The 25,895-nt window shown below is 33.7% G+C and overlaps 2 protein-coding genes across 5 annotated transcripts in view; both read left to right on the top strand.

Moving 5' to 3' along the window:
• Nucleotides 1-25,895, top strand: part of LOC132030917 (translation machinery-associated protein 22-like) — a 102,319-nt gene that overhangs the window by 8,213 nt on the left and 68,211 nt on the right. For 2 of the 4 annotated variants that reach the window (XM_059420711.1, XM_059420710.1), the window contains 5 exons: nucleotides 2,310-2,371; nucleotides 6,088-6,169; nucleotides 6,278-6,345; nucleotides 6,419-6,502; nucleotides 7,501-7,827. In XM_059420711.1, the coding sequence (XP_059276694.1) occupies nucleotides 2,310-2,371; nucleotides 6,088-6,169; nucleotides 6,278-6,345; nucleotides 6,419-6,502; nucleotides 7,501-7,557 (353 nt within the window). In that variant the 3' untranslated portion in view covers nucleotides 7,558-7,827. Of the gene's footprint in view, nucleotides 1-2,309; nucleotides 2,372-6,087; nucleotides 6,170-6,277; nucleotides 6,346-6,418; nucleotides 6,503-7,500; nucleotides 7,828-8,194; nucleotides 8,351-25,895 lie in introns of those variants that run through there. The other 2 variants (XM_059420712.1, XM_059420713.1) reach the window with 2 other exon arrangements.
• On the top strand, nucleotides 19,753-23,676 carry LOC132030916 (cytokinin dehydrogenase 3-like). The gene is made up of 5 exons (XM_059420709.1): nucleotides 19,753-20,480; nucleotides 21,178-21,305; nucleotides 21,479-21,736; nucleotides 22,197-22,465; nucleotides 23,133-23,676. The coding sequence occupies exons 1-5, from the start codon at nucleotides 19,829-19,831 to the stop codon at nucleotides 23,422-23,424; spliced, it is 1,599 nt and encodes a 532-aa protein (XP_059276692.1). The 5' UTR covers nucleotides 19,753-19,828; the 3' UTR covers nucleotides 23,425-23,676.

The raw sequence follows: 25,895 nt of genomic DNA, 5'->3' as shown, positions 1-25,895 counted from the left end.
TAACACAAATTAAAACCGACCACAATTTTTTTTTTTTTTTAATAGCAGAAACTGCAAGCACACTGAAACAGTATTTCAACTCAAATGGATAAATTGATAGTTCAACACTATCGGTTGAATGCTTGTAACCTTCCATTCAGTGTTATCAAAGGCGCGCTTTAAGCGCGCTTAAGCCCTGAAGCGGGACTCAAAACATGTTGAGCGCTTCGCCTCGCTTTATGTGCTCTTCAGTGCCATCATCGAGGCTTTAAGACATACTTTTCCTTGCCAATGAGCCTCTCTTGGAGGATGACACTAGATGATTGATATTTCACTTTAACGTAATATTTTTGCAATTTCTTTGTCCATATATTTTTTATTCATGCTTATTATTATCAATCTTGGACTGAACATATATATATATATATATTTGTATTTTTTTGCACCATTGCGCTTTTTTTCATTAAAGCCCACACTTTATTTGCGCTTAAAGCCCCAGCTGACCTTAAAGCTTTTTTGCGCTTTTCACTTTTGGTAACACTGCTTCCATTACATTGGTATCCTTTAAAATTGCCTTAATTGGTGGAACCGGTCCACTATTTCTGCAAACATGTGAATTCAACGTTATTTTTTTGTTCAATGCGAGTGTTTTAAAGACTTTATCTGATTTGCATTAGCAGTTTCAACAATTTTTACTTAAGCAATTTCTTTTTTGTATTTTTAAATTCCGATTTTTGTGGTGATGACACTTGTCATCCTATTATTCTTTTGCCTCTCCTATTCTATATAGATAGATGTTCCTCAAAAGCCGCACCTAAATTGGACAGTCACGCTTTTAGTCCGCCAACCCCTTTCTATGATTCCATATTTATCCGCTATCACCTTTCTTCATAGTGTATACGCCTCTATCCCCAATCTGCAAATCTACTTCTCTAACAGAGCTATGTTATAAACACACACAACTTTCATCCTAAGCTCTCTCCATCTCTTTAAGAAACCTACTGATTCAGTTGACTTATTTGTCAACAACCTTATGGAACAACTCCTATTTGATCTAGCGCCACATCCGGATGCTGATGTGATCGGGTTAACTTCTTTGCCCACACTCGTCCATTTTATCCACACTCGTCCTGTATACGGGAACCCTTCTTGTAGTCTTCACACCCAGGCGAAGATGTTGTGGAACGTTTTACCCATTTAGCGCTACATCCAGGCAGTGAATAACGTGTGCCTTGACGTCCCAACAAGTTTAATCCTTATTGAACTTGCATGCGGAATTTGTACTCCTGGATGAAAAGGAAGTTAGTTATGAATTTGCATGATATGCTGGACTTGTTAGAATATATGTAATGTAAAACAAGTCCTGCCTTTCGTATTTGCTGAAGTACTACCTTGGTACTGTTTCTTAATAAAACTTTAACTTATCAAAGACGTCCCAGCAGGCTCATTCATGAGTATTCATAAATTTGTTACTACTTTATTGGTCATTAACATATCTCACTCTCTTCCTTTATATGGAGTTAAGATTGGGCATGCTCTGCAAACATTGGTGAAGTAAAAAAAAAAAAAAAACTGTGAGTGGACTGTACTCTTTTTGTTGCTAACGATATCCGCTTGACCAACCTCTGTCAATTTCTTTCTGCAACACTTTGCCAGAGCATTGCATTGCGTTGCGTTAATGACCAGGAATGAGAGAGGAGGACTTTTGTCTGAGCTCTCTATCAAATTGGAACAATCCTCCCGAACTCCCACAATCGAAGGAAGTGAAGATGGAAGAAGCGTCACATTATTGCGTAGCTCATATGTGCTAAAGGAGGAGTAATTATAAAAAAATTAAAAGAGATGTCGAGTTTCTTTTTGGTCAATTCAACTTTTCATTTCATATCTTTGACTTCTTCTATGAACATGTATCAAGTACTTTGGGTTTGATGTTGAAATTAATTTAATCTACCTTCCCACAAATTGAATTATGTTCTTAACCTATTTCGATTTGGCAACTGTTTTAGAACACTGGCTTGGTATTTGGTTTGATTTTCCCTCGCATTTCATCTACCTTCTCACAAATTGAATTATGGTCTTAACCTTCCTCTTTCCATCTGCATTTCTGGGCTTTTTGTCTGTTTTTGGAAGAACAATATTTATTTGATGTTTTAAACCCTGTCTTCCTTCCCTGTGGGGCCAATAGTTTTAGAGAAAAGTTTGAACTAAGAACTGTAGCAGCTGATTTTGGATCTTCTTTGTTTTTTCGGATTTCATTTTATCTACTTCCCCCCTTAGCATGTTCAAATTAAATTCTGTTCTGAACCATTCTGCTCCCTTTGTTGGGTCAGGTTCTTCTACATCTAAGAAAGAAGAAGTCAAGCGCCTTCCTGGTGGAAAGATAAAAAAGAAAGTAAGAAATTTCAAGCATTTATCTTTTTGTCTAATGTATATTAATCCTTCTTTCAAAATGGCATGGCTCTGTGCCATCCATGTGATTTATTAGCACTTAGAAATTTCGATTCAGTGAAGTTCTTGTAATTCTTTCTTTGAATTCCTTTGCCTGTAAAACTTTTCATTGTTGTTCCCTGTCAGCTATCTTCATAAGGTTTTAGTTTGACCAACATATTATGAAATGGATCATTCTAACTGAAAAGTTTTCAGTCTTTTGCATTAAGATTTTATGTTACAAATCTTGCTTTTATCATTTATATTCAAATTTTGGATGGATGCTATTTCACCTAGTTGAACTATCTTGAACTAACTTGAAGCTAATTATGCTTCGGAATGGGTTTTCCTTGCAATGTGAATATGCAAGCATCCTTAGTTATTTCTCCTTAGCTGTTCTTTCTCAACAGAAGAGGCTGTAGGTAGAGACTACAGAAATAAAAAGAGCTCAATCCAATCAGTTTACCAACCAGAAAAAAATCAGTGAATTGGTATTAACTTCCAAAGTTACTACATCTTTGTTTTTGGAAATTTTACACTGTTAGATACTTACGTTAATCAATTCAGTTGAAGGTTTTCTGTGTACTATTTCATGCAGCGATGAATCTTAAATGCCTAGTCTGTGATATAATTGAAATATTTGAACTAATTCTTTTAATCTCTTTTGTTCTGCCAAATCAAAGGTTTGCTTCTGTGGACCAATGTAACTAAACCTGACCTAGACTAATCCTCGGAGGTTGTAAAATGACCTCTTTTCTACAGCCGTCTGTTAAGATGTCATGCCCCCAACCATGGCCTGGGCATAACACGGCACTCTGTGCCTGACTGCATGTGACCTAGCGAACCACATGGATTGCTAAATCAACATAGGACATGTACTAATGCAGAATATGAGTTAAATCATGAAAGTCTGAATGAGCATAAGATTAAGTAATCATAAGTTTGAAAATAACGTTTTAACCATGAGTGCGGAAATAGTATGAAAAACATGATAATGTAGCCGACAAGGCTAAAACACAATTGAGTATTTGACATGACATGCTAGACTAGTCTATGAAACCTCTGAACATGAATCTGGATGCTAAACTGTTTACCGGGATAAGGCCCTAGGCATACCTCTACTGCATGACATGACATAAACATGAAATAAAGATGACACCCTGGATGAATTGGGCTTACCAATAGCTGATACGAGGAATCCCAGCGAGCAGATCCGTCATCCTGTAAATTGATGCCTGCATTTCACGGCAAAAGAGACGTAAGTACATTGGAATTGTACTTGTATGTAAAGCAACTGAATGAAAGAATAGTAAGTGTGGTGCTCGGGGAATGGGTAGTAAGTGGGGTAGTGGGCAACCCAAATCAATAACATGGATATATTAAGTTATACGAAATTGAAACTGCAAGCTAAGCATGAACATGAATAACATTTGACATGAATATAATATAACCTAAGTAAAACATTTTTAAGAGTGTGTGTGTGTGTGTGTGTGTGTGTGTATGGGAGAGCCCTAGTATAACCGACAACATGAAATCACCACGTTGAGTCTGGTACCTGGCCCGACCAACAGAGCAATCCCATACTTTGCCGGGGTATGAGACATGAACATGACATGAAAGGATCTCATCAGTAATCTGAAGGTATCGTCCTAACTAGGCGGAGCGATCCTTACCCTACGTTGACATATGTAGTTTCAGATAGTCTGCACCTTCTCGGTAAACCTATGCTACTCCCAAAAGTATGAACATGAATATAGGTGGCATCTGAGCCCATGGTTTTTATAACATGACTTGTGACTTGTAAGTATAATATTACATGTATATAGATATATATAACTTGTGTAAAGCATGAAAACATGTAATATTCATGAAGTAGAGTAATATTGGTTCATGACTTGTAATTGAGAACCCATGGAATTCAAAACATGAGTATTCGTGGATTACAGACAGATTCATGGTAATCGAAATGATATTCATGAACACAATTAATGGAAACATGATTGAGCACAATAACACACACACACACACATATATATAGGATTTATCATGAACTGAGACATAATTTTCCAGCTCTAAGGAGAAGGAAGTGTTGTCATGGATTAAACGTGGCGTGGGGAAGAACAATGATGTTCCCACATGTGGATAGAAGCCCTACATACTTGTAAACGCTCTAATCCAACGAATTATCTTGCTTCTCTGACTAAGAACACCCAAACCCTAGCTTTGAATCGTTGGAGAAGGATTACTTGTTAATCCTATATTTTTGTTTAAGAATCATGTTAGGAATCATGTATTTAGCGCTAGGATTGATTAGGAATCGTAGAGATGTTCTTACCTTGATGTGTAGGTTGAGAGGAGAGAAAAATCGTCCTTCAGGTGTTTTCTACGAAGTTGGAATATCTGACAAATGAATTTTCGAGTTAAGTGTTGAATTTATTGGATGGGGAATTTTGGACCCTACACCTCGCTGAGCGAGGTCTATAGCATGACTCTAGCTCGCTTTGAACTTAGCTCAGCGAGCTCCTAGGTCCATTCTGGAATTTTTCATTTTGGGACTCTACACCTCGCTGAGCGAGGTCTATAGCATGACCATATCTCGCTTTGAGCTTAGCTCAGCGAGCTCCTTGATCCATTTCACACTTGGGTCAAAATTTCGCGTTTTTCAACTTTGTCGACAGCGTTCAGTAAAATGGTCATAACTCCTAGCATAGATCTCCGTTTGAGCTCCAACTTATATGGATGGAAAAGTATTTCCAAGGGCTACAACTTTCAATTTTAAGTTTTCTCAAATTCCAACGGATTTTCACGAAATCAGGCTTGAAGGCAGACCTATCGTAACTTAATCGATTCTATCGAATCTTATGCATTTCACTATTTCCACCCAAGTTCATCCCGATGGGACTTCGTATGGCTAAAATGTCACACTAATACTCATTTAACACATTCACACCTAACCCGGATGGCCGGATTTACAGTGTTACATAAGATGCTTGCAGTTCAGATATACATTCATTCATTGTTGTGAATACACTATAGGAGGTATGGTGATGAAACTTGATTTCTGTGAGGCGTGGTGCTATGGAGGAAAGAAAGGTTTTAATTGGAAAAAGTAAATGGTTCATGACCTTGAGAATGATCTCCCCCATAGGATATCCATTTGGAGAAACTCAAGAAAATAGCTTCTCGAAACAAATTTCTAGTGTACTTACTAAAAACAACTAGCATAACTAACTAGAATGTATTTAAAATGTTTGCTAGTGAATTTGGTTGAAATGAGTCCATTTTATTGAGGTAAACTGAGATGAAGATCCCAAATCTGTTGGCATGATCTGGTTTCCATGTTGGCATGGTTAAGCAGCAAATGAGGCTTATCTACTAGCACATTTCAATCCTTTGTCTTTTTAGCTCTTATATCAAGCTGGTGCATTCTTCTGCTCCTTCCTTCTCTCCCTCAGGAGAGCCTGATAGGCATTGGTAACTAAAACTATCATCTTGCGTAATGCTAACCCGAGTCCTCACTGTATATGAGCAAATTTTCATATAATGGGTGTCATTTATTCGGCGTAGTATGGAGTCCTATCCATTTGTTTAGCAGTGGCGTCATGATCCAAAAAATAATGCTGTGAAAATGGACTTATAAGTAAGTATACAAGTTATAAAACTTGCTTGCTTATTTTGTAGGATAAGCAGGAGATTATTATTGAAAAGGTCACCAGAAACAGACGAAAGAGTATCACTACCATCAAGGGCCTCGAAATCTTTGGTGAGCAATATCTGTAGTTGCATACTATCTTGCATTGTCTTGCTTTTCTATCTTTTCTGTCTTCCAAGTTGCTACAGTATTTAGCTTCACTAACTTTTGACATTTTAGGTGTTAAACTAAGTGATGCTTCAAAAAAGCTTGGAAAAAAGTTTGCTACTGGAGCTTCTGTGGTTAAGGTGTGTTGAAGTTGTGGTTCATAATTTTCTCTGATATGAGGTAGATGGATACTGACCTGGTTTGATGCTTCAGGGCCCAACTGAAAAGGAGCAGATTGATGTTCAAGGGGACATATCCTATGACATTGTGGACTTCATTACAGAAACCTGGCCAGATGTATGTTGTTTTACCTTCTGATTATTGTCTTTATATGTGTCTCAGTCTGGTTACACTTCCAACAGAAACTTTCCGTTGATGTTGCGGCTGGATTTTCTACCATAATGATCAATATCAACCTTTAAGATTATAAATTTCATCCTGTTATATCTCTGACTATAAGAAGAAACTAAGTTTACAGTTGTACTCCATCGTGCCTGGTATGTTGGTCATAAAATACTTCACTAATCTTAATCAAACCATCCACATCTGTAGGATGCATGCAGGATTTTCATTCAGGTAAAGAAGTTTGTGAACACATCTTGGTCGCTAGACTCGATACTACATATGATCAGACAAAATTGAGACTGATGTACTGTGGCATTATAACATAAAAACAGAGATTTTTCAGCTTTAATTTAGCATAATAATATTTTTTTTTTTTGGTTGTTATTGTTGTCTTAAAATTCTCATCATCTGAATAGCTTGGGGCCATTGTCCTCTATGTTGGCATTGGCAGCTTTTATTGCAATTCACGTTGCAAGTAATGCATTTAAAGAAATGATAATCTTATACTTCACAAATGCAACAAACAAAAGGGTCTGACCAGCATTTCCCTATCTCTAGATGGGTTTTTCCTTTTTTCTGCCTCATCTCAACATAAGAATCTTTTTTTTCCATTGCCATTTTCTATTTCTGTTGGAGATTATCCATGTTATCATATCAAGATCATGGTTGCTGTTTTATCCATGTTATCATTTCAATATTTTTATCTTTCACTTAGCATACCATTTTCTACTTTCTAGTAATTTGATCTGGCTTTAGAAAACCCTTAAATTTGTCTTAAAAGACATTTATGAGTGTTGGAATAAAACGACCCAAAAAGAGGGGGAATGAATAAAGAGTATCCATATACTAATTGGGAATACCGGTGTAGCAGTACTTGTTGGCCTTATACCATCTTCAATTGTCCAATTTCATAAAATGTCAGCTAAAGTTTTTTGCTTGGCGGTTTTCAGGTTCCAGAGACTTCAATATTCTTTATAGAAGACGGAAAAAAGGTTCCAGCTGCATAAACTTGGAAGGTGACCCGGAACGAATGCTCGTAGCACTGTCTTGGTTGAAAATTGGGGGTGAGAATATGTATTGGCTCTATAGATGTGGCTACCATTCCACCCTCTATAGAGCAAATATAATAAGAAAAAGCAAAGAAACAAGGCTGCATTTTGCAGTTTGATATGGTTTTATTTGCAGTATCTCTTCTTGTACAGTTGCTGCGATGCATAAATATTGTTTATGGATCTGGTATGATGAATGAAATTTTGAACTAGTCCTTATTATGGCAATGGCTTCTTGAAGTTGTGATTTAGATGTTAACTTCTTCCTGCAAGGATGAATAGTTCTGCATTGAAAGTGAGGTTAAAGATTATTTTGAAACAAATCTTTGCTTTGTCTAAACAAGATTGCAGATTGTTGCGAGCATTTGAGGTTCGTCGTAGTTCGGAAGTGTATCCTACCAGATTACTATTACAAATCAGTACTATTCGTTTCGAAATAGTTCCTAGAATGTCTATCCAAATCATTTTCATTTGAAAATGTTGGAGGAATTATTAAAATTCTGATATGATCAAAATATATTTTCTAGCTCCTTCCTTGATGAGGAGCCGCCATTAGATCTGCTACCTTGTTCTGCTCCCTATGTCTTATCTCCAGATTTTCGGATCTTTGCAGCAATGACCTCATTCAAATATAATAGAATTGGAAGGAATATGCTCATGTTTTAACATTTTGATTACCTCTGTAAAATCTATGGCAATCGTTTCTGACAAGTTTGTTCTGTTTGCAAAGAAGTTTTATGAAGTGGTGCAAGTTGTTAAAGTTTTTTTTCTTCTTACCTTCTTTTTTTCCTTGTGTCCAAACAAGCACTAGAAACCTTTCCATAGAAGGCTTGTCAAATTAGGTCTCTATCTTTGGTGAAATCCCACTAGCTAAAATTAAAGGAAAATATATAATCCATAACTTGTTATACTTACAAATTAATCAAACATTTCGGATTCTTTATAAATTGATTTACTTTGGTTGTGAAGTTACTGCAGTCTTCCGCCTTTATCTCAGCTGGAGACTGAAGTCTTCCGCCTTTATCTCAACTTGAGACTGACAAAGTGAGCATACTCTTGTAGGCACATGGACAGTGCAGATTATACATGGATCTAAGATTTGCAGTCTGAGTTTGATATTCTACCACACCCAATTCTGAGTTTGAGATTCTATCACATTCAATTTGATTTGTTGTGTTCGAAATTTATTATTTATACTTATGTAATGATTTTTTAACACATATACGAGGTCTGACTCAAAGTATCGAACTCGAATTAACACATATACGAGATGCCACGTCCACCTTGGTGAAGGTTCACGTGACCGACCCATAGAGGCATGATTGTGTCTTTAGCATTGCGAGCACATTCAATCACCAATGGCTTTTTGATGTGGAGTCAATTTTATTGGACCCAAAGATCACATTTCTGCCCTCCTTTTTAAAAGAAAATATTAATTTTTAAGGCTTAGATTAGCCCACCTATGTTACGTTTCACATGCCTAATAAAAAAAAAAAATACAACCCAAAGTGTGAATCTGCCTTCTAGATTTAAGTTTCAAATATACTACAGCAAGATGTTTCATAAAGCTCCCTTTTGTCCCAATATGACGTTCTTACGGAGTATGAGGATTACACCCCATTCTAAACCCCGCCACAAGAAAACAAGAATAGAGTAATTGAGTATGTCCCTTTAGGATTTTAGCCATATATGCTTATGGAGTCAAAATTTTCACTAGAAGCAAAAGGAGTTAATTATAAAGAAGTAAATATTCGAAAAAAGTCAAAGAAAATTCAGCGTGTAGGATATATACTGTAATTTCTTTTTATCAATTTACAAACTGTAAATTTTTAGCGAAGGAGTGTCAATTGACACTCTTTTAACAAGGGTGGCTCTACCACTGTAACCCGATAGTTTAAGGAATTTTTATATTATCAGTGTTGTTTAACATGTGATAACATCTTTTGTTATCATTTTCATCAGGTTGCTAATTAACATTAAACATGTAATGGCAATCTTCAACCTTCATAATGAGATTACCTTGATAAAGCAAATAATTTACTCTTTAATCCAAGATAATTATGATCTCAAACCAAGCATGCGTGCACACGAAGACAAAAAGACTTTTAAGAGATGGGAACATAATTATTTTGGCTAAATTTGTTACCTATATATGCAATGATCTTTGATAAAATAGCCTCATAATTGCAATCGTGTATATACAAACCTTTTCTCTTCCTAGAATATAAGAACTATTTTGTCTAAATGTTAATTACCTATATATGCAATGATCTTTGATAAAATAGCCTCATAATTGCAATCGTGTATATACAAACCTTTTCTCTTCCTAGAATATAAGAACTATTTTGTCTAAATGTTAATGATTTCGCAATCTTTGTGGTTACCATCAGCTGGGATTTGCAAGACAAAGTGATTATAAATGTTTCTTGCATAGCCTCATATTGGAGAAGGGACTATAATTAGAGCTAGACATACCATAATAACTAAGGATTTTTCTGTGGCTATACTATTAATTTATGAATAATTAACGCACCCTTTTTGGCACCGAACCACGTTTAAAGTTATATTACAGGTTGACTATTTTGCTCTTTATGCTTGACGTACATGTCTACTACATCATGATAATGCTTGGCAATCAATTCAAATTTAAAATCAATAAATATTTGGAGTAATGATAATAAAATCTCAAGAAAAAGTGGAAAACATGTAGCCGTCCCAACCTAGCTTCTGTGGTCTGTATTCCAATTTCTACAATAATAGAATAGGAAGAAAGAAACAAATGAGAAAAATGATTGTGACACTATGTTGTAGCAGATCCATACTTTAGACGTTCTAGCTAGGTTCTGAATTGTTTATCTAACTCTATATCCATGGTTGGACGCCTAAATACTAGGTTCTGCCTAACTCGTGAATCCATTGTTTTGGTCTATTATTGACACTGTGAGGGTGTTGAATTTTATAACTATGATATCTAATTTTAAGTTGTTAGAGATAGCACGCTTTTATTACTTAATAATATCTTCAACACTCTCTCGACGTGCAAGCATGATTCTCTGTGTATGGGCCAAATTAGTATGTGAAATTAATTTTTGACAATAGGTGAAGATGAAACTCGAATCTAAAATCTCTATATGCTCTAATACATGTTAAGTTATGTGATCATTTCATTTAAGAAATTAAGTTATTGAAGGAAGTTCACTTTTATTTACTAAATTATATCTTCCATTCAGGCGTGTAGAAACCTTGACATTTTGTCGATTTTCCATTAGGTGTCCGGGATTCGCATTGGGGTCGACTAAACTCAAATTCGTATCGGGAAGTCCCACATTGAACGGTAAGACGCTTCCTATCAAAGGCGACTCCATACGCAGGGAGGACTCAAACCCGAAATCTCTAGTTAAGAATGAAGGAGTACTTACCACTCCATCACATTTAGGCGCATGCATAAATAAAATGTAAATTAGAAGTGAATTAACGGAGCACCACATATAAATTGTAAAGCCAAGCTGGGGTTATGGCTAAGGAAGGAAAGAAGAATCCATGTGTTAAAAAGATGGGGGACCCAAGTATATCTGCATGGTACAATTCTCATGAGCGACCCTTTTGTCTCATTGTTCGATCTTCCAAGATCTTGACCCTTTTGTCTCATTTTTCGATCTTCCAAGATCTTTACTGTTTTGTCTCATGGTACAATACTTAATCATAACTCAACATTTCACCTACTTTTGGGTGAGTTATATGCATTGACGGTATAAAAAATTACACCATTAGGTCACTTAAAAGGCAACTGCATATACTTATCTATACAAACATGCATTAATTGGTAACCTCAAAAAATGGAAAGCAATCTTCCTTAATAGGTCACTTCAATCTTTATATTATCCATACATATAACTTAAACTCATTACTGTAAGCAGTAGTACATCTTAGAATGTACATAACATTGGTTGGCATATATACTAGGGATTGGACCATTGATGCTATTCTAGTGGCAAGTGATTGATTGTACCTTAAAAGATGGAAAGCAATCTTCTTTAATAGGTCACTTCAGATCTTTACATTATCCATACATTTAACTTAAAACTCATAACTATAAGCAGTAATACTTCTTAGAATGTACATAGCATTGGTTGGCGTATGGATATAAATTTGGGATTGGACCATTGATGTTATTCTAGTGGCAAGTAATAGACTGTACTTTTGGGGTTCACTAAAATTCTGATGTAATACATGCTTAGTCATGAGTGCACAGTAGGACAAATTTGGTCGTGGACAAAAACAGGCTGGTATAGAGTACTGTTATTATTTTGTATTCAATTAGAGACGTATATGAGAGCACCCTGTCATGATATTGTCATCCCCGGCCATGAAGATATGCAGTATCTTAAGTGTAGTACACACCACCACCGGTTCACTATCAGGCCCCAATAATCCCTTTCGATCGGTGTCTAATTCAGAATTTAAACGTTATAAGTTTTGAATTACGAAATTGAGATTCGAAACATTTTTTAACTTTATTTATATAATATATAATAATTAGGCTTCGACCCTACCCCTGTTTGGATGGTGGTTTTCCGCGGTTCATTAATGTATGGTTTTCTATGAAACCATGTTTATTTCCATTGTTCTTAAAATTATGTGGTATGGTGTGGTAAACCCGTGGTTCATTCCATGGTTATATAACCATGAAAAGCCCCAATTTTTGAAACCACGGATTTGGTGGTTTTTCCGTGGTTACGTATTTCATTTCTCCATTATACCCCACCCTCCACCATCCACCCCACTCCACCCCCCCCCCCCCCCCCCCCCCACGCCCGCCCCACCCTACCACTCCCCCCAACCCCACCCCCGCCACTCACCCCCACCCGACCCCCACCCCAACTACCCCACTCCTCTGCCACCAACCCCCACCACCCACTACCCCTCACCACCGCCCAACCCCACTCCACAACAACTCACCCCCACGCTCATCCCACACCACCCACCTCACACCACCCACCCCTACCCACTACCCCCTCACCACCACCCAACCCCACCCCACAACCACTCACCCCCACCCTTCCACCCACTACCCTCACTTTCATGCCACAGCCACCCACCTCACACCACCCACCCCTCCACCACCCCCACCCACTACCTACTTATTTTTTAAAGTTCCTATTTTATTCTTTACTTGAGTTTTATTAATATATATAAATTAATTTCTAATTAAGAGTTAAGGATATTTTAATAAACTTACAAGTTATTATACAGTATATACAGTGAACCGAACTACACAAATGTTATTAAACCACAACAAATGATATAGTCTATCCAAATATTGTGTTTATTAATACAGTACAATACAATACAACACCATATTGTACCATACCATACTGTACATTAATGAACCGCGGGAAACAACCACCCAAACAGAGGGTAAAAGACTGGATTCAACTGAACCCGCAGAACCTTAGTTGATTAGGGCCCAATTCTTATCTATATAATCTCTCTCATCTTTAATTAGTGGTAAATTCAAGATTTAGATGTTACCGATTTTGAATTTGGGTTTTGAAAGGTATATCTAGCTATTTGACTCTATCTTTTTTTTTTCTTTTTTTCTTTTTTAATTTAAAATATGAAAATATACATAATCTGAGTCCAAGTCTTGGATTTCGCTGAATTTGCAATAAAATCTTTTACATGTGCGACTGCTGCCTCTCCTCCCGTTCTAGTAATATCTCATTCTTTTTACGACGTTAATAGGAACTATAAGAAGCCTTCAATATAGTATAAGTAGTATCATCTCGAGCCAGGTTAGCTATCTCAAAGGATATAGCTCATCTCGATCATAAAGATGTTGTTACACTATCAGTGAATTTCAACACGCGATATCATGTTAGTCATCATTTTAAACTAATATATTTAGCTATTAAAGTTTATCAAAAATTTACTTGTAATTACCTTATAAGTGATTTGATTGTATAAATATGTGCATGTATGTGTGGAGAAATGAGAGGATTTTTGTGAGTTGGTGATTTGCCATTTGTTATTAACTGCCACAATTTTCACGTTTCCTCCCGTGACACAATATACTAATTCCACTAGCTAGAGAGGACTCCCAAAAGAGGGAAAAGAAAAGAAAAGAGAGAACAAAGGAAATCTTCTTATACTACTTCCAGTTTTCTAACAGTAGAGCATTACTATATTATAAATTCCGAGAGAGAAGAAAATGTGTGTGTATGTGAGTGTGTTAGAGAGAGAAATATTAGCGAGCTAGACTTTGTGTGTATTGTTTTTTTTTTTTTTTTTTTTTTTTTTTAATCTTTTATATATCGTTCCAATTTTATCGGATGTTCCTAAAGGACGTGTGTGTGTTTAAAGATCGATGCAGAATAATGAAATGATAGTAGCATGCATGTGTGTAACATGACTTTGTATGTATGGAAGACATTGTTCTATCCTTTCAAATGTTTGTAATTAATCATGTTATGTTACTTTTCATTCATAATTTACTCTTATGTTACTATTTTTTGTGAAATCTTTTGTAACACATTATTCAATGTTCCAAAATAATTCAAACTGGACAAGACTGCATGCAAAACAAAATTCGTTCTGATTCTTAGTATATGTTAAAATACATATTTGGACCACGAAATATAGGAAAAGATAGACCGTATGGTACGTGAGGCTATAAATGTTTTGATAAAAATTCCTACCTGCTAGATCTTTAGGTCAAATAGTCAAAGATTATAAGTTGAATGGTTGTTTGTTTTGGCATCTTAAAAATAATACTCCTTCCGTTCACTTTTACTTGTCCACTATACTAAAATAAATTTTTATTTTTACTTGTCCACTTTAGTATATCAAGAGAAAGACAATTTTATTTTTCCTCTTTTGCCCTTAATATTAACTACTCATTCCTCAAATCATTTCCCAAGTTCATTGAATATATACATCATTAATATGGATATTATGGTCAAATATGTACTTTATTTACTGTTATTTAAGGGACGTACAAAGTCCACTGTGGACGAGTAAAAGTGAACGGAGGGAATACTGTAGTATAGACAAAGCTAAATATTTGCTTGGACCTCACACAATATATTGGGAGTATTACACTTATCTCCTTATACAATTAACTTATTTAATATATAGAATTGAAGTGCATGCCCAACAGCAACACCTCTCGTGTCTCTATCAACTTATTTCTCCTAACTAACTAGATCATGAAAATCTATGTGTGTGTTAAACATGTACCTTTATTTAATGTCGAGTAAACAATTTATATAAAGAAATTTAAGAATGTGATACATGAGATTTGAGTTTGTGATCTAAAGCAAATTTTGATCCATTTTTGTCATACCACAAGATATTTTCCTCATGTCAAGAAAATTCAATATAATAACATATGTATAACTAAAAAAGACTAGTTCTTACTTTATTTACACGGTAAATATATTTAACGAATGGGATTATCAATTGAACCCCTCCCTTCAACCTAGCTTTGCCCATGTTCATTCGGTGGCAGAGTCACATTGATCCAACGTGGTCGAGTGAACCTCCTTTAATTTGCTAGAAAAATAATACTATGTATAGGTGATATATTTTCTTTTATATATATACACATTAATTATTTGATCCCAACAAGGGAAGTTTTTATCGTAACGATAAAGGGATTCAAAAAGGGAGATTGACCTATGTAAACATAACAAGAAAAGTATTTACAAAATATAACAAAATTTTTCAGTTTACAAAACATAACAATATATTGAAATAATATATATATATATATATATATATATATATATATATATATATATATATTTAAAGTTAATTTTTGTAAAAAAAATTGTTTTTTCCCGCTCATAGCTAAAACAAGATCGCTTAAAATTTGGTGTATGAAAATGGTATGAAATGTGTATATCTTGTTCCAAGCTTAAAAAGTTTGCCTAAAATTTTGTGTATGAAAATGTATCAAATGTGTATATCTAGTTCAAGGCTTAAAAAAATTGCTCAAAATTGTGTATGAAAACGGTTATATCTCTCTCGAGGCTTATAATTTCGATCACATCTTTCGTGTATAAAGTTCAACTTATGTTTCCGGAAAATTAATGCAGCTACAATAACATTGTTACAACTTTTATACAATATTTAAGGCTAAAAAGAATCCGCTCAAAATTTTGTGTATGAAATGTGTATATTTCGCTCAAGGCTTAAAAAGTTTGCTCAAAATTTTGTGTTGTGTTAAACATTTTGCTCACATTTCATACATTTTCCATACACAAAAGTTTGAGTGAATTTTTTAGACCTTAAGCAAAAAATATTATAATAAAATAAATGAAAAAGTATGAAAATCCGTTATATTTTGAAAATTTATTGTTATGTTTTGTAAATAAGAAAAATTATCGTAATTTTTGTAATAAAATGTCTTAAGTAGGTACTTTATATCATTTTTTCATTTAAAAATTGTTTTAGGGTATAGACTCAACTGTGGCCTTTTAAGTAGCATTTTTTGAATCCGCGTTTCTTCAATATTGCTTTCTCCTCTGTCTCTGTCGATTTAATTAATGTTGCATGGACTATTCATACGGCTATTAAGTTTTAAGTCAAACTCTCACATCTTTCTGTCTTATTAGTGTAGTATTTTCAAAACTATTCCACAGGATCACATGGAATTCTACGTGTTTATTTTGTTTCTTTCAGTTTTACTTGGTTGTTGAGACACTCCTCGCAAATCACATTGTTAGACAAGACATTCAACTGCCTGGATGTGAAAATATGCAAGAACCAACCAAATACAAGAGTTAATATTTTCAACACACACATATATATAGATGTGTGCGTAGGAATTACTAAAATTTTGACTAAATAATTATTTGGAACACGTACTTTTAAATAGGGGGAATTTCAGTAATGTACAATTTAACACACAAAATTATAGTTGCGTAGCCATATTTTTAAATTACAAACCTATGACCCAACAAATTATGGCCGCAGCTTGTATATACAGCATTATACAACAATGTACAACTTTATACAATAATATACAACTTTATACACCTACTGTAGACAATGTATAAACCTTGTATAAAAATGTATAATAACGTATAAGAGTTGTTTATACACACTTCTACAGTGTTATGCAGTGTTATACAGTGTTAAAAGTGTAACATAATGTATGTGTTTTATACACATTTTACCCTTAAAAAAACACCAACATTAGAAAGAGATTTGGAAGGACAAATAGCATCTTGGAGTTCGATATGGGGGAGAAGGGGGGTGGCTATCTCGGGTAATTATTTTTTTTTAAAAAAAATGGGATGAAGGCTACAAAATGTAAAAAATCAAAAAACTATGGCCATTTCGGGTAAATACTTTACCCAAAATGCCATAGAGTGTTATTTTCCCTTTTAAATATGCGATGAGGTCGACGCTTAAATATTGAACATGTCAAATATAAATTTTGAATATGCCAGATCACATCAATTCTTAGATGCTTGACTAGCTAGTCTTAAAATTAAAGACTCTTGACTTGTACACCAAAAGATCATTTAAATTAGTTAGGATATTAAATGCAATGAACCAATGCTGCAACGCTCGATACGCCTCTCAATCTACTATGAGTGGGATTGAATTAAAATTCCAGCCTAGCTAATTGTTAGGATCTTTTTAAAAGATGCAAGCAGAAGGTTAAAAACGTGATTGAAATTTTTTGTCTAAATTTTATTAGTCATAGGACTTTAAATAGCCACATAATTAAATAAAGTACTAAACTTCTCCAATAATTAAAATATTAGACATTTACTATAACTAGAAACTAAATATTCTAGTAAATCAAATGTTAAATTTCTCACAACTAATTATTCTAAAGTGCGTATGTGACAGTAACAGCTGCAACATCAAACGCTGGCAAGCAATTGTACACAACTAGACTTGGTGTTACTATGAGTCTGTTCTGTAATGGTGTGAAATTAATCGAGAAAATGCATGCACATGAAAAATCAAACTCAGAAGGAAAGTAAAAGATACGATCAGTTGAAAGTGATGAAATCTATATTGAAATTGACAAGAAGATTCGTGGTAATTATATACCTGCATGGAATTTGACTTTTAAGATTCATATGTTACCTCAAATACCTACAAACAAGATCTTTGAATCAAGAAGAAGAAAATTCATGTTGAAGTTTCCTTTAACTTTCCAGTACATTTCCCTTCTGAACAGTTATTATGCAGATTAATCTTTTTCTTAAATGTAAAAAATGCATATTTAATTTGCTTATCCAATTACATCAAAGATTCATGAAGATTGCATAAGATATTGAACAGATAGTTTTAGAAATTACTTTTCAATGTGGAATTGTGGGTACCGAATTGGGACCAAATCGTTCCTTAATATGGGAAACGAATTAAATTAAGACCAAAGTAAACTCTAGACCAAGAAAAATTTCCCCAGTTCGAATATTTAATTCTAAGCACAAAATTAGTCATTTTTTCTTAGTTTTAGAGCAATCACTAGTTAGAACGGTAATTTTGAGTTATTTGGCTAGTTGGAGAGCATTTTTGAGCTAGTCGACTAACGACAAGAACATGTTTGAGCCAAAAGCATAACGGTTGGTAAAGTTAACCTATTTCAAATATTTCAGAAGTTTTTTTGGCCCTTTTTCCTTTCGGATAAGAAAATTTTAATCTCACTCGGGGGTGATCTCTCTATAACTTTTACCAACATAATGAACTATGTGGATATCCCATGTAAAAGTTAAACTTTTGGATAGATCGAAATACCTTTTAATGTAATTACAACTAGTTATATTAATTAAGTCTCAACAAATTGCTAACAGCACTAAAAGACTCCTAATGAATGACTATATCTTGATCTACATCACTCCTTTAACACATTCATCTATCATAATCTCACACCTACAAATGAATGCATATACACACACACACATATATATACACACACACACACATATATATATATATACACACACACACACACACACACACATATATATATATATATGTGTGTGTGTGTGTGTGTATTCAATGAGTTCAATTTAATCAAGTACTTTTTTAATCTACCATGAAAATCACAAAGCATCAACAAATATTAAGGTTTGAGTCCATAGTTTCAAAAGTGCAACAAATTTAGTTACGAAAACATAGAATTTGATTCCACCAAATTTAAATCAAAAACCTTCCTCTAACTAATTGCTTTCTAGTTTCTAGAAGTAGTGGCATAACCACATGTAGTGAAGGATGGTTCAGTGGAACAAATTTCATAAGAAAATTATATTATGTATAATTAAACAAGTATATACCTTAACTTATTTTTATGTATCTACATTAATTTTGGACACTCTTACGAATTTTCTGATTTTACCATTGTTTAGATGTCTTGCTGAATTAACACATCGAGCACACACAAAGCCCACAAGAAAGAGGAGATCGCAAGTGGGGGAATATAATCTTGGTTGATCATGAAATGACAATATACTAACATATGAAAGAGATGAATTAATTTGATCTAATCTAATCCCATGAGAAAGTTATGACATTTTGAACATAAAAAGCAAAAGAGCAATGAGAACAATCTTTGTCCTTTCGTATCTTTTATAGAATTTTCTCCCTCCTTATAAAATGTTCCAAGATTTTCTGAATCTTGTACCTTGTACTACGTACTATGTTCAAGATTTAGGGTGTGTCTTATATGGAGAAAGACATTTTCTGAAACATTTTCCAAAAAATATTATCTATTTTTTTAAAAAAAATTTGATTGATCAAATTTTGAAAATTATTTTTCTTATATTTAAAAACAGTTTCTTAAAACCAGGAAAATGACTTTTCTGCTAGAAGTAAAGAAAGCAAGTTATAGAAGAGGTATTTCACACCAATAATTAGTTCCCCCACCCACCCCCTCACCCCAGTCCTGGCGCACCCTATCCTTGCCCCATAATGTTTTTCTATATCATATATAAATATTTTTGGAATAATAATTTATACTTATGTACAATTACCAGCAAATAAGTAAGAAAACCACTTAATTTTTAGGAGTAATTTTTTTTCAGAAAACATTGTTTCCTTCATAGCAACTCACCCTTAGTTTCTTACTTATTTCCATGCAAATTACTTCCCCCCTCTCTATATATAGCCTCATACCACTGTCTCTTTCCTTCACCAAAATATAATCACCTACTCCTTTTTATTCTTCTTTCCTTCCCATTCTTCTTTCCCTAAATAGTAAAATATGGCTAAGTTTTTTTCCCCTGCTGGTTATAATCTCATTATTTTCTTCATTATGATCAGTCGTTTAATCTCCATTATAGGAAAGTCAAGCCCTTGGAATCCTTCAATTCCTTATGATATTCTTTCCCTTAATATTTCATCTAAACTTAGCATAAATTCAGATGCCATTAAAGCATCTTCGAAAGATTTTGGAAAAATTGTTCAAGAAATATTACCAGCTGCAGTTCTTTATCCTTCTTCTGTTAATGACATAATTGACCTCATTCAATTTTCCTATGGACTTTCTGTCCCTTTTCCTGTAGCAGCCAGAGGTCATGGCCATTCCATTAGGGGACAAGCCATGGCTCCAAATGGGGTTATTGTGGACATGAAATCTTTAAATAATAATAATAATAATAATGATAGAAATAATGGGAATTGTGGAATTAGGGTTTCTTGGGATTCTTCTTTAGGGTTTTATGCGGATGTCGGAGGTGAGCAGTTATGGATTGATGTTCTTCATGCCACCCTCAAGCATGGCCTAGCACCCGTCTCGTGGACGGATTATTTGTACCTCACCGTTGGTGGTACGCTCTCTAACGCCGGAATTAGTGGACAAATTTTCCGGCATGGTCCTCAAATCAGTAATGTTCATGAAATGGATGTTATTACAGGTAAATCAGTAATATCAAAACTTACAGTTTAGTGGTACCAGTCGAAGTCTCAGTTCTCATTATCATCTTTCTCCCTTTTTGATCTCCCAATACAATAGAAAATTCTATTCAAGTAATTACATAAATGCTTAATTTTAAGCAATATTCTTTTTTTTTTTCCAACATTATAATTGATATTTCATATTTTTCATAAAGTTCACATAAAGATAAAAGGTCTTTCTACTTTTTTTTTTTTTCATGGCTTATATTGTAAGTACAAGAAAAAAGAAGATGGGAAGATAGATAGTCATTATCAAAACTTAGTTAAGGTTTGAAACATGTCATGTCATGTTTGGGGACTAACCATATAAGATTCTTTTAGAAGTTTATACTGATCTAGTCATAGATTTATTCTTTTAACATGTAAAAGGATGTGCCTAGTATCCATTGATAGGTTGTAATGTCTCTTTTTCCACCTGGAAGATCTTGTAGGTAAGATTCAACTGACACTAAAATATGTCAGAAAAATCTATTCTTAATTGCAAGTGGCAGCTTGATACTGGCCAATTTACCAGTGCATGCATGACCAACACACTAGTTTATATATTAATTTCCCTACACAATTAATTTGGGGAATAATATACTTTTGCATGATGTTAATGATAATATAATTAAATGAGTGTGTACTTAATTTATTTTGTCTCATGTTTGGTTTCAGGTAAAGGGGAATTGGTGACTTGCTCCAAACACATGAATTCAGAATTGTTCTTTTCAGTTTTAGGAGGTTTAGGGCAGTTTGGAATAATAACCAGGGCAAGAATTGTCTTAGATAAAGCCCCAACAAGAGTAAGTATATAATCCTCAGCTTTATTTTATATGGCGATATTCGACTGAGCACAAAGTTCCAGATATTTTTTTTTTTTTTTTTAGAATTTGTGATTTAAATATGCCAGATGATCAGAGTTAAATTGTACCAAATATATAGATCTATAATGATTTTGCATTTATTTTTCTTGTAGGTGAAATGGGTGAGAATGTTGTATGATGATTTCTCAAAATTCACAAAAGATCAAGAACATCTTATTTCAATTGATGGATTGGACTATGTTGAAGGCTCACTAATGATGGAACAAAGCTCTGTAAATAACTGGAGATCTTCATTTTTCTCACCTTCCAATCAGACCAAAATTAGTCGCTTATTATCCCAAAATGGAATTATCTATTGCTTAGAAATGGTCAAGTACTATGATGATCACACAGCTAATACTATTGATGAGGTATACACCATGCACATTTACTATTGGAATATTACTTAATAGACAGATACCTTAAACTGCAATGTTATTTTTTAACATTGTCCCTACTCACCTGCTTTTACAAGGACGTCACTTATATTCCCACTATTTTGATTTATGTGATGCATTTTAATTACTTTTTAATTTATTTTAAAAGAATGATATCTTTCTAATTTTAGAAATAATTTAACTTTAAACTTTTCATTTTATCCTAAGCGAGATAATATATAGTCAAACAAATATCTATGGCTTGTTATGAACTACAAGCTTTAATAGTCACTTTTTCTTACTTAAATACTGTGCTTGTTCAAAGTGGATCACATAAACCGGAACAGAAAGAGTAGTATACATTAAAAGAGTAGTATTTTAACTGGGTATAGAATATTTACAATACTATGTTACAACACTAGATTTGTTCTTATTTTGTTTAATATTTGTGCAGGACTTGAAGAAGTTGGCAAAAGGGTTGAACTATTTGCCTGGATTTATGTTCAAGAAAGATGCCACTTTTGTGGAATTTCTGAATAGAGTAAGAAGTGGGGAACTAGAGCTGCAATCAAAAGGAATGTGGGATGTTCCTCATCCATGGCTCAATCTGTTTGTACCAAAGTCATCTATCATGGATTTCAATGCTGCTGTTTTTGTAGACATCATTCTCAGACAAAACAAACCAACAGGGCCCATCCTTGTCTACCCAACAAGCAGGAAAAAGTACTCACAACTTTCTTTTCACCGTCTTTGCAACCCCCCTCAAGAGATATTGAATTATAATTTACATATACAGATATTTTTCTAGAAAAAAGTTACACTATCAAATCATTTTATCTACCTTATGTTTAAGATTATAAAGTTCGCTTTTTATAAAAACTAAATTACTTATAGATATCTTTCGGTCGACTGATGATATAAAAAACTTACATTCTTGACGTATGTAACCTAAACTCTAATATTAATAATGTTTTTTAAGGAGTTTAAGCTAAATACAGTGTCAATTTTACACAATCGGATTAGATGTACTGTTGTAGCATGTAAACTGTCTTATTTCCAAACGGGTGCGGAGTTAGAGTATAACTTATGGAATTGGTCTAATGCAGTAGCTTTTGATCAACCCTTGTATTTGTCTTTAGAAAAAAACACTAAATATACACAAATTATTAATTTAGAATCCGGTAACCTAAAAGGACTAAAATTCCGATCCCATAAGCTTCAAAGCCGCGCCTTACTCCACCTCTATTTTCAAGATTACAAAATTTACTTTTATGGAAACTTACCTATAAATATTCACTTTTATGGAAATTTACCTACAAATATTCTTTACGTGGCCTAATTTTTTTTAAAAAATTAATTACACTAATAATATATGCAACTTAAAATGCAGATGGGATGATAGGATGTCAGCAGTGATACCAGAGGAGGAGACATTTTACTGTGTGGGGCTATTGCATTCTGCAAGTGGATATGATGAGTGCAAGATTTTGGATGACCAAAATGAAGAAATCTTGAACTACTGTGATAAAGCTGGCCTAAACATAAAGCAGTATCTTCCACATTACAAAACAAAGGAAGATTGGACAAAACATTTTGGGAGAAAGTGGAACATTTTTCAACAAAGGAAAACTCAGTTTGATCCAAAGATGATTCTATCACCTGGACAAAGAATTTTTAATTAGCTTTTCACCAATAAGAGGTAGGATAAAGCATAGGGGCTGGGGCATGTATTTAATTAGTTGTATTGAGCTACAAATAGATTAAAGTAGAGTCAAGTTATTACTGTTTTAGTTGATATTTGTTTCAGCTGGTATTATACTGGAAGATGAACTGAATGATGTAGTGTTTTTACTTGATTATAATATATCCAGTCTTTTGCACCAAAAAAGAAGGAAAAAATATATAAACTATATAAAAGTCTAAATTCTTTTGTGTGTCACACGCTTAAATCATCTAGGAGAAGATATTCCAGTACCATAATTAGCGCATTCTCCAACATTACCAAAACAAATTCGTGCATTGTCATTCACCAGAAAATCTGCTTAGTGGTTCGCCCCTCCAAATATGTTTAACAAGGCCTTGTTTTTTTTCCAGTAAATATTTACAATCTTCAATTATAGTCCTAAGAGATTGGTACCGTATGTCCACTTTGATAAGCTTGACAGCAAGCAGACAGTTCTTTATATACCACTTTCGTTGATATCATCTCCAAAAATTTATCCAAAACAGCATCTCCAATTTGTGTCTCAATGTTGTCAATAGTATATATATTCAATTTAATCTTTTATGCACAAGGGGAAGACTAGACTATTCAGTTTAATCTTGAACTCCTTCTGGATGGATAGACAATTGTATAGAATTTATAACTTTGATGTACCTTAATAGGTACTCCTTTTGTATAGGAGAGAACAGTATTAGTCTCTCATCTCCGAATGTATTTTTGTAAGCTTATATGAAATCCTACTTGCTTGAAAGAATGGAGCTTGTACTTCAATGATATATATAAATATGTTGTCATCCATTGAGATGGGAAAAAAAAAATAGGGAAATTATGCTTCAACAATTTCTCTAGTATAATCACTAATATATTTGCATCCGCTATTTCAAAATATACCACGCATTAATACGTATAAATGTAACACTATATTACTTTTAATATCATCTAGTCATCAATCAAGCAATAACTTGGTATTCACAGCTTCAATCTTATTAGATGAGATGAACTTGCTCCATATTAATTTTTTTTGACTTTGGTTGAGTATAAGATAATAATATTGTCTTAGCTTTTTGGTTGCATTTAATCTTTCAAACGAAACATTTTCTCTCAAGTGTAATGGTCACTTTCTGCAGAAAAATCGACAATGATGACAAGTAGATCTTTCACACGAGGCAACTATGATGAATATAATGCTTTTCTTTTTCTCTGAACTTTATGATTGTTCCATTTTTTTTCCCTTTATTTTGATGGAGAAGATGAAGAAAATAAAAAGAAAAAGATGGAATGAGGCCAATTTGGAAATAAAGAATGCAATTTTATCCTCTATTATTCTTTTTTGAATTATCTGAAATAATCTTTTCACCGAATTGAAAAAAATCTTCCTCTATAGCATCAATCACATGTAACAGAGTACCCTTTGAGATTTTTGAGCAAAAAATTGTAAAAGTAAAAAGTGACCTTGTAATGAACTCTTATAAAAAAGAAAAAAAAAACAACAATCTTTGATTAAGAAAGGATTAAACAAATGTGAGTTTAGATTAATGATTATGCTGGGAATCTACAGTGCAGAATGTTGGATTGTATATGTAGGGAAAATTACGTGTGGTCACTACTCTAGGGCAAATATTACTACTATTACTCGTATTATTAAGTAATTACAAACATTATCATTAATTTACCAATTTTACTTGAATTTCGCCCATTCCCACCTTTTTAGCCTGATTTCAAGGTAAAATATTCTTACAACCATTTTAATTATATTTACTCCATTAGTTATGTTACACACAAGTAGTTATCGCAACCGGCTTCTACCCAATCTTTATCAAATGCTCATTTTGAAACTTCCCTCAAATTTTTGTGATTTCCACCCTTAGAACAATCCCGTTCTCACTATACATGTCACACCCTAGAAAGAGCTCTCGTCTTGAGGGTCGCGCCATATGTGAGGGTGGTCCATGTTTTATTTGATTTTTTTTTTTTTTTTTTTTTTGAAAACCCGTTCAAACTCGTATACACATATCATGATTCTTTCAGGTGAGTACATCAAGTTAACAATGTGAACTAATGAAGCACATAGGTTGACCAAGGAAAATAAATCCAAAACGGAAAAATTGATTGAAGCAGCTAACCATCAAAGTCTCATGATTGTACTAACGAGGACCAAGAAATGAAATTTATTATTGACTTAATCTGCTCAAGGATTGTTTATCATAAAAAAATTATACTATCAATTAGCTACCAAGATAATGTAAATGAAACTAAATTAGTCTCACATACACAGACTATACACAGTTCATAAATTAAAAAAAAAACACAAATCATATAATTAATTAGTCTCACATACACAGATCACACAGTTCATACAAAAAAATATACAAATCACACATTGTATATACACAATTCATACAATTACGTCTCACATACACATTTCATATT

The sequence above is a fragment of the Lycium ferocissimum genome, chromosome 9, assembly GCF_029784015.1.
Source record: "Lycium ferocissimum isolate CSIRO_LF1 chromosome 9, AGI_CSIRO_Lferr_CH_V1, whole genome shotgun sequence".
In the NCBI taxonomy this organism is placed as follows: Eukaryota; Viridiplantae; Streptophyta; class Magnoliopsida; order Solanales; family Solanaceae; genus Lycium; species Lycium ferocissimum.
The sequence above is the reverse complement of the archived record's forward strand: the minus strand, read 5'-3'. Positions and strand labels throughout refer to the sequence as shown.

Bases quoted from the DNA above. Each gene is read 5' to 3' on its own strand.
- LOC132030916 (XM_059420709.1), top strand. From the start codon at position 19,829: ATGGCTAAGTTTTTTTCCCCTGCTGGTTATAATCTCATTATTTTCTTC. The intron at 21,306-21,478 runs GTAAGTATATAA...TTTTTCTTGTAG, and splicing joins TAGATAAAGCCCCAACAAGA to GTGAAATGGGTGAGAATGTT. The intron at 21,737-22,196 runs GTATACACCATG...ATATTTGTGCAG, and splicing joins CAGCTAATACTATTGATGAG to GACTTGAAGAAGTTGGCAAA.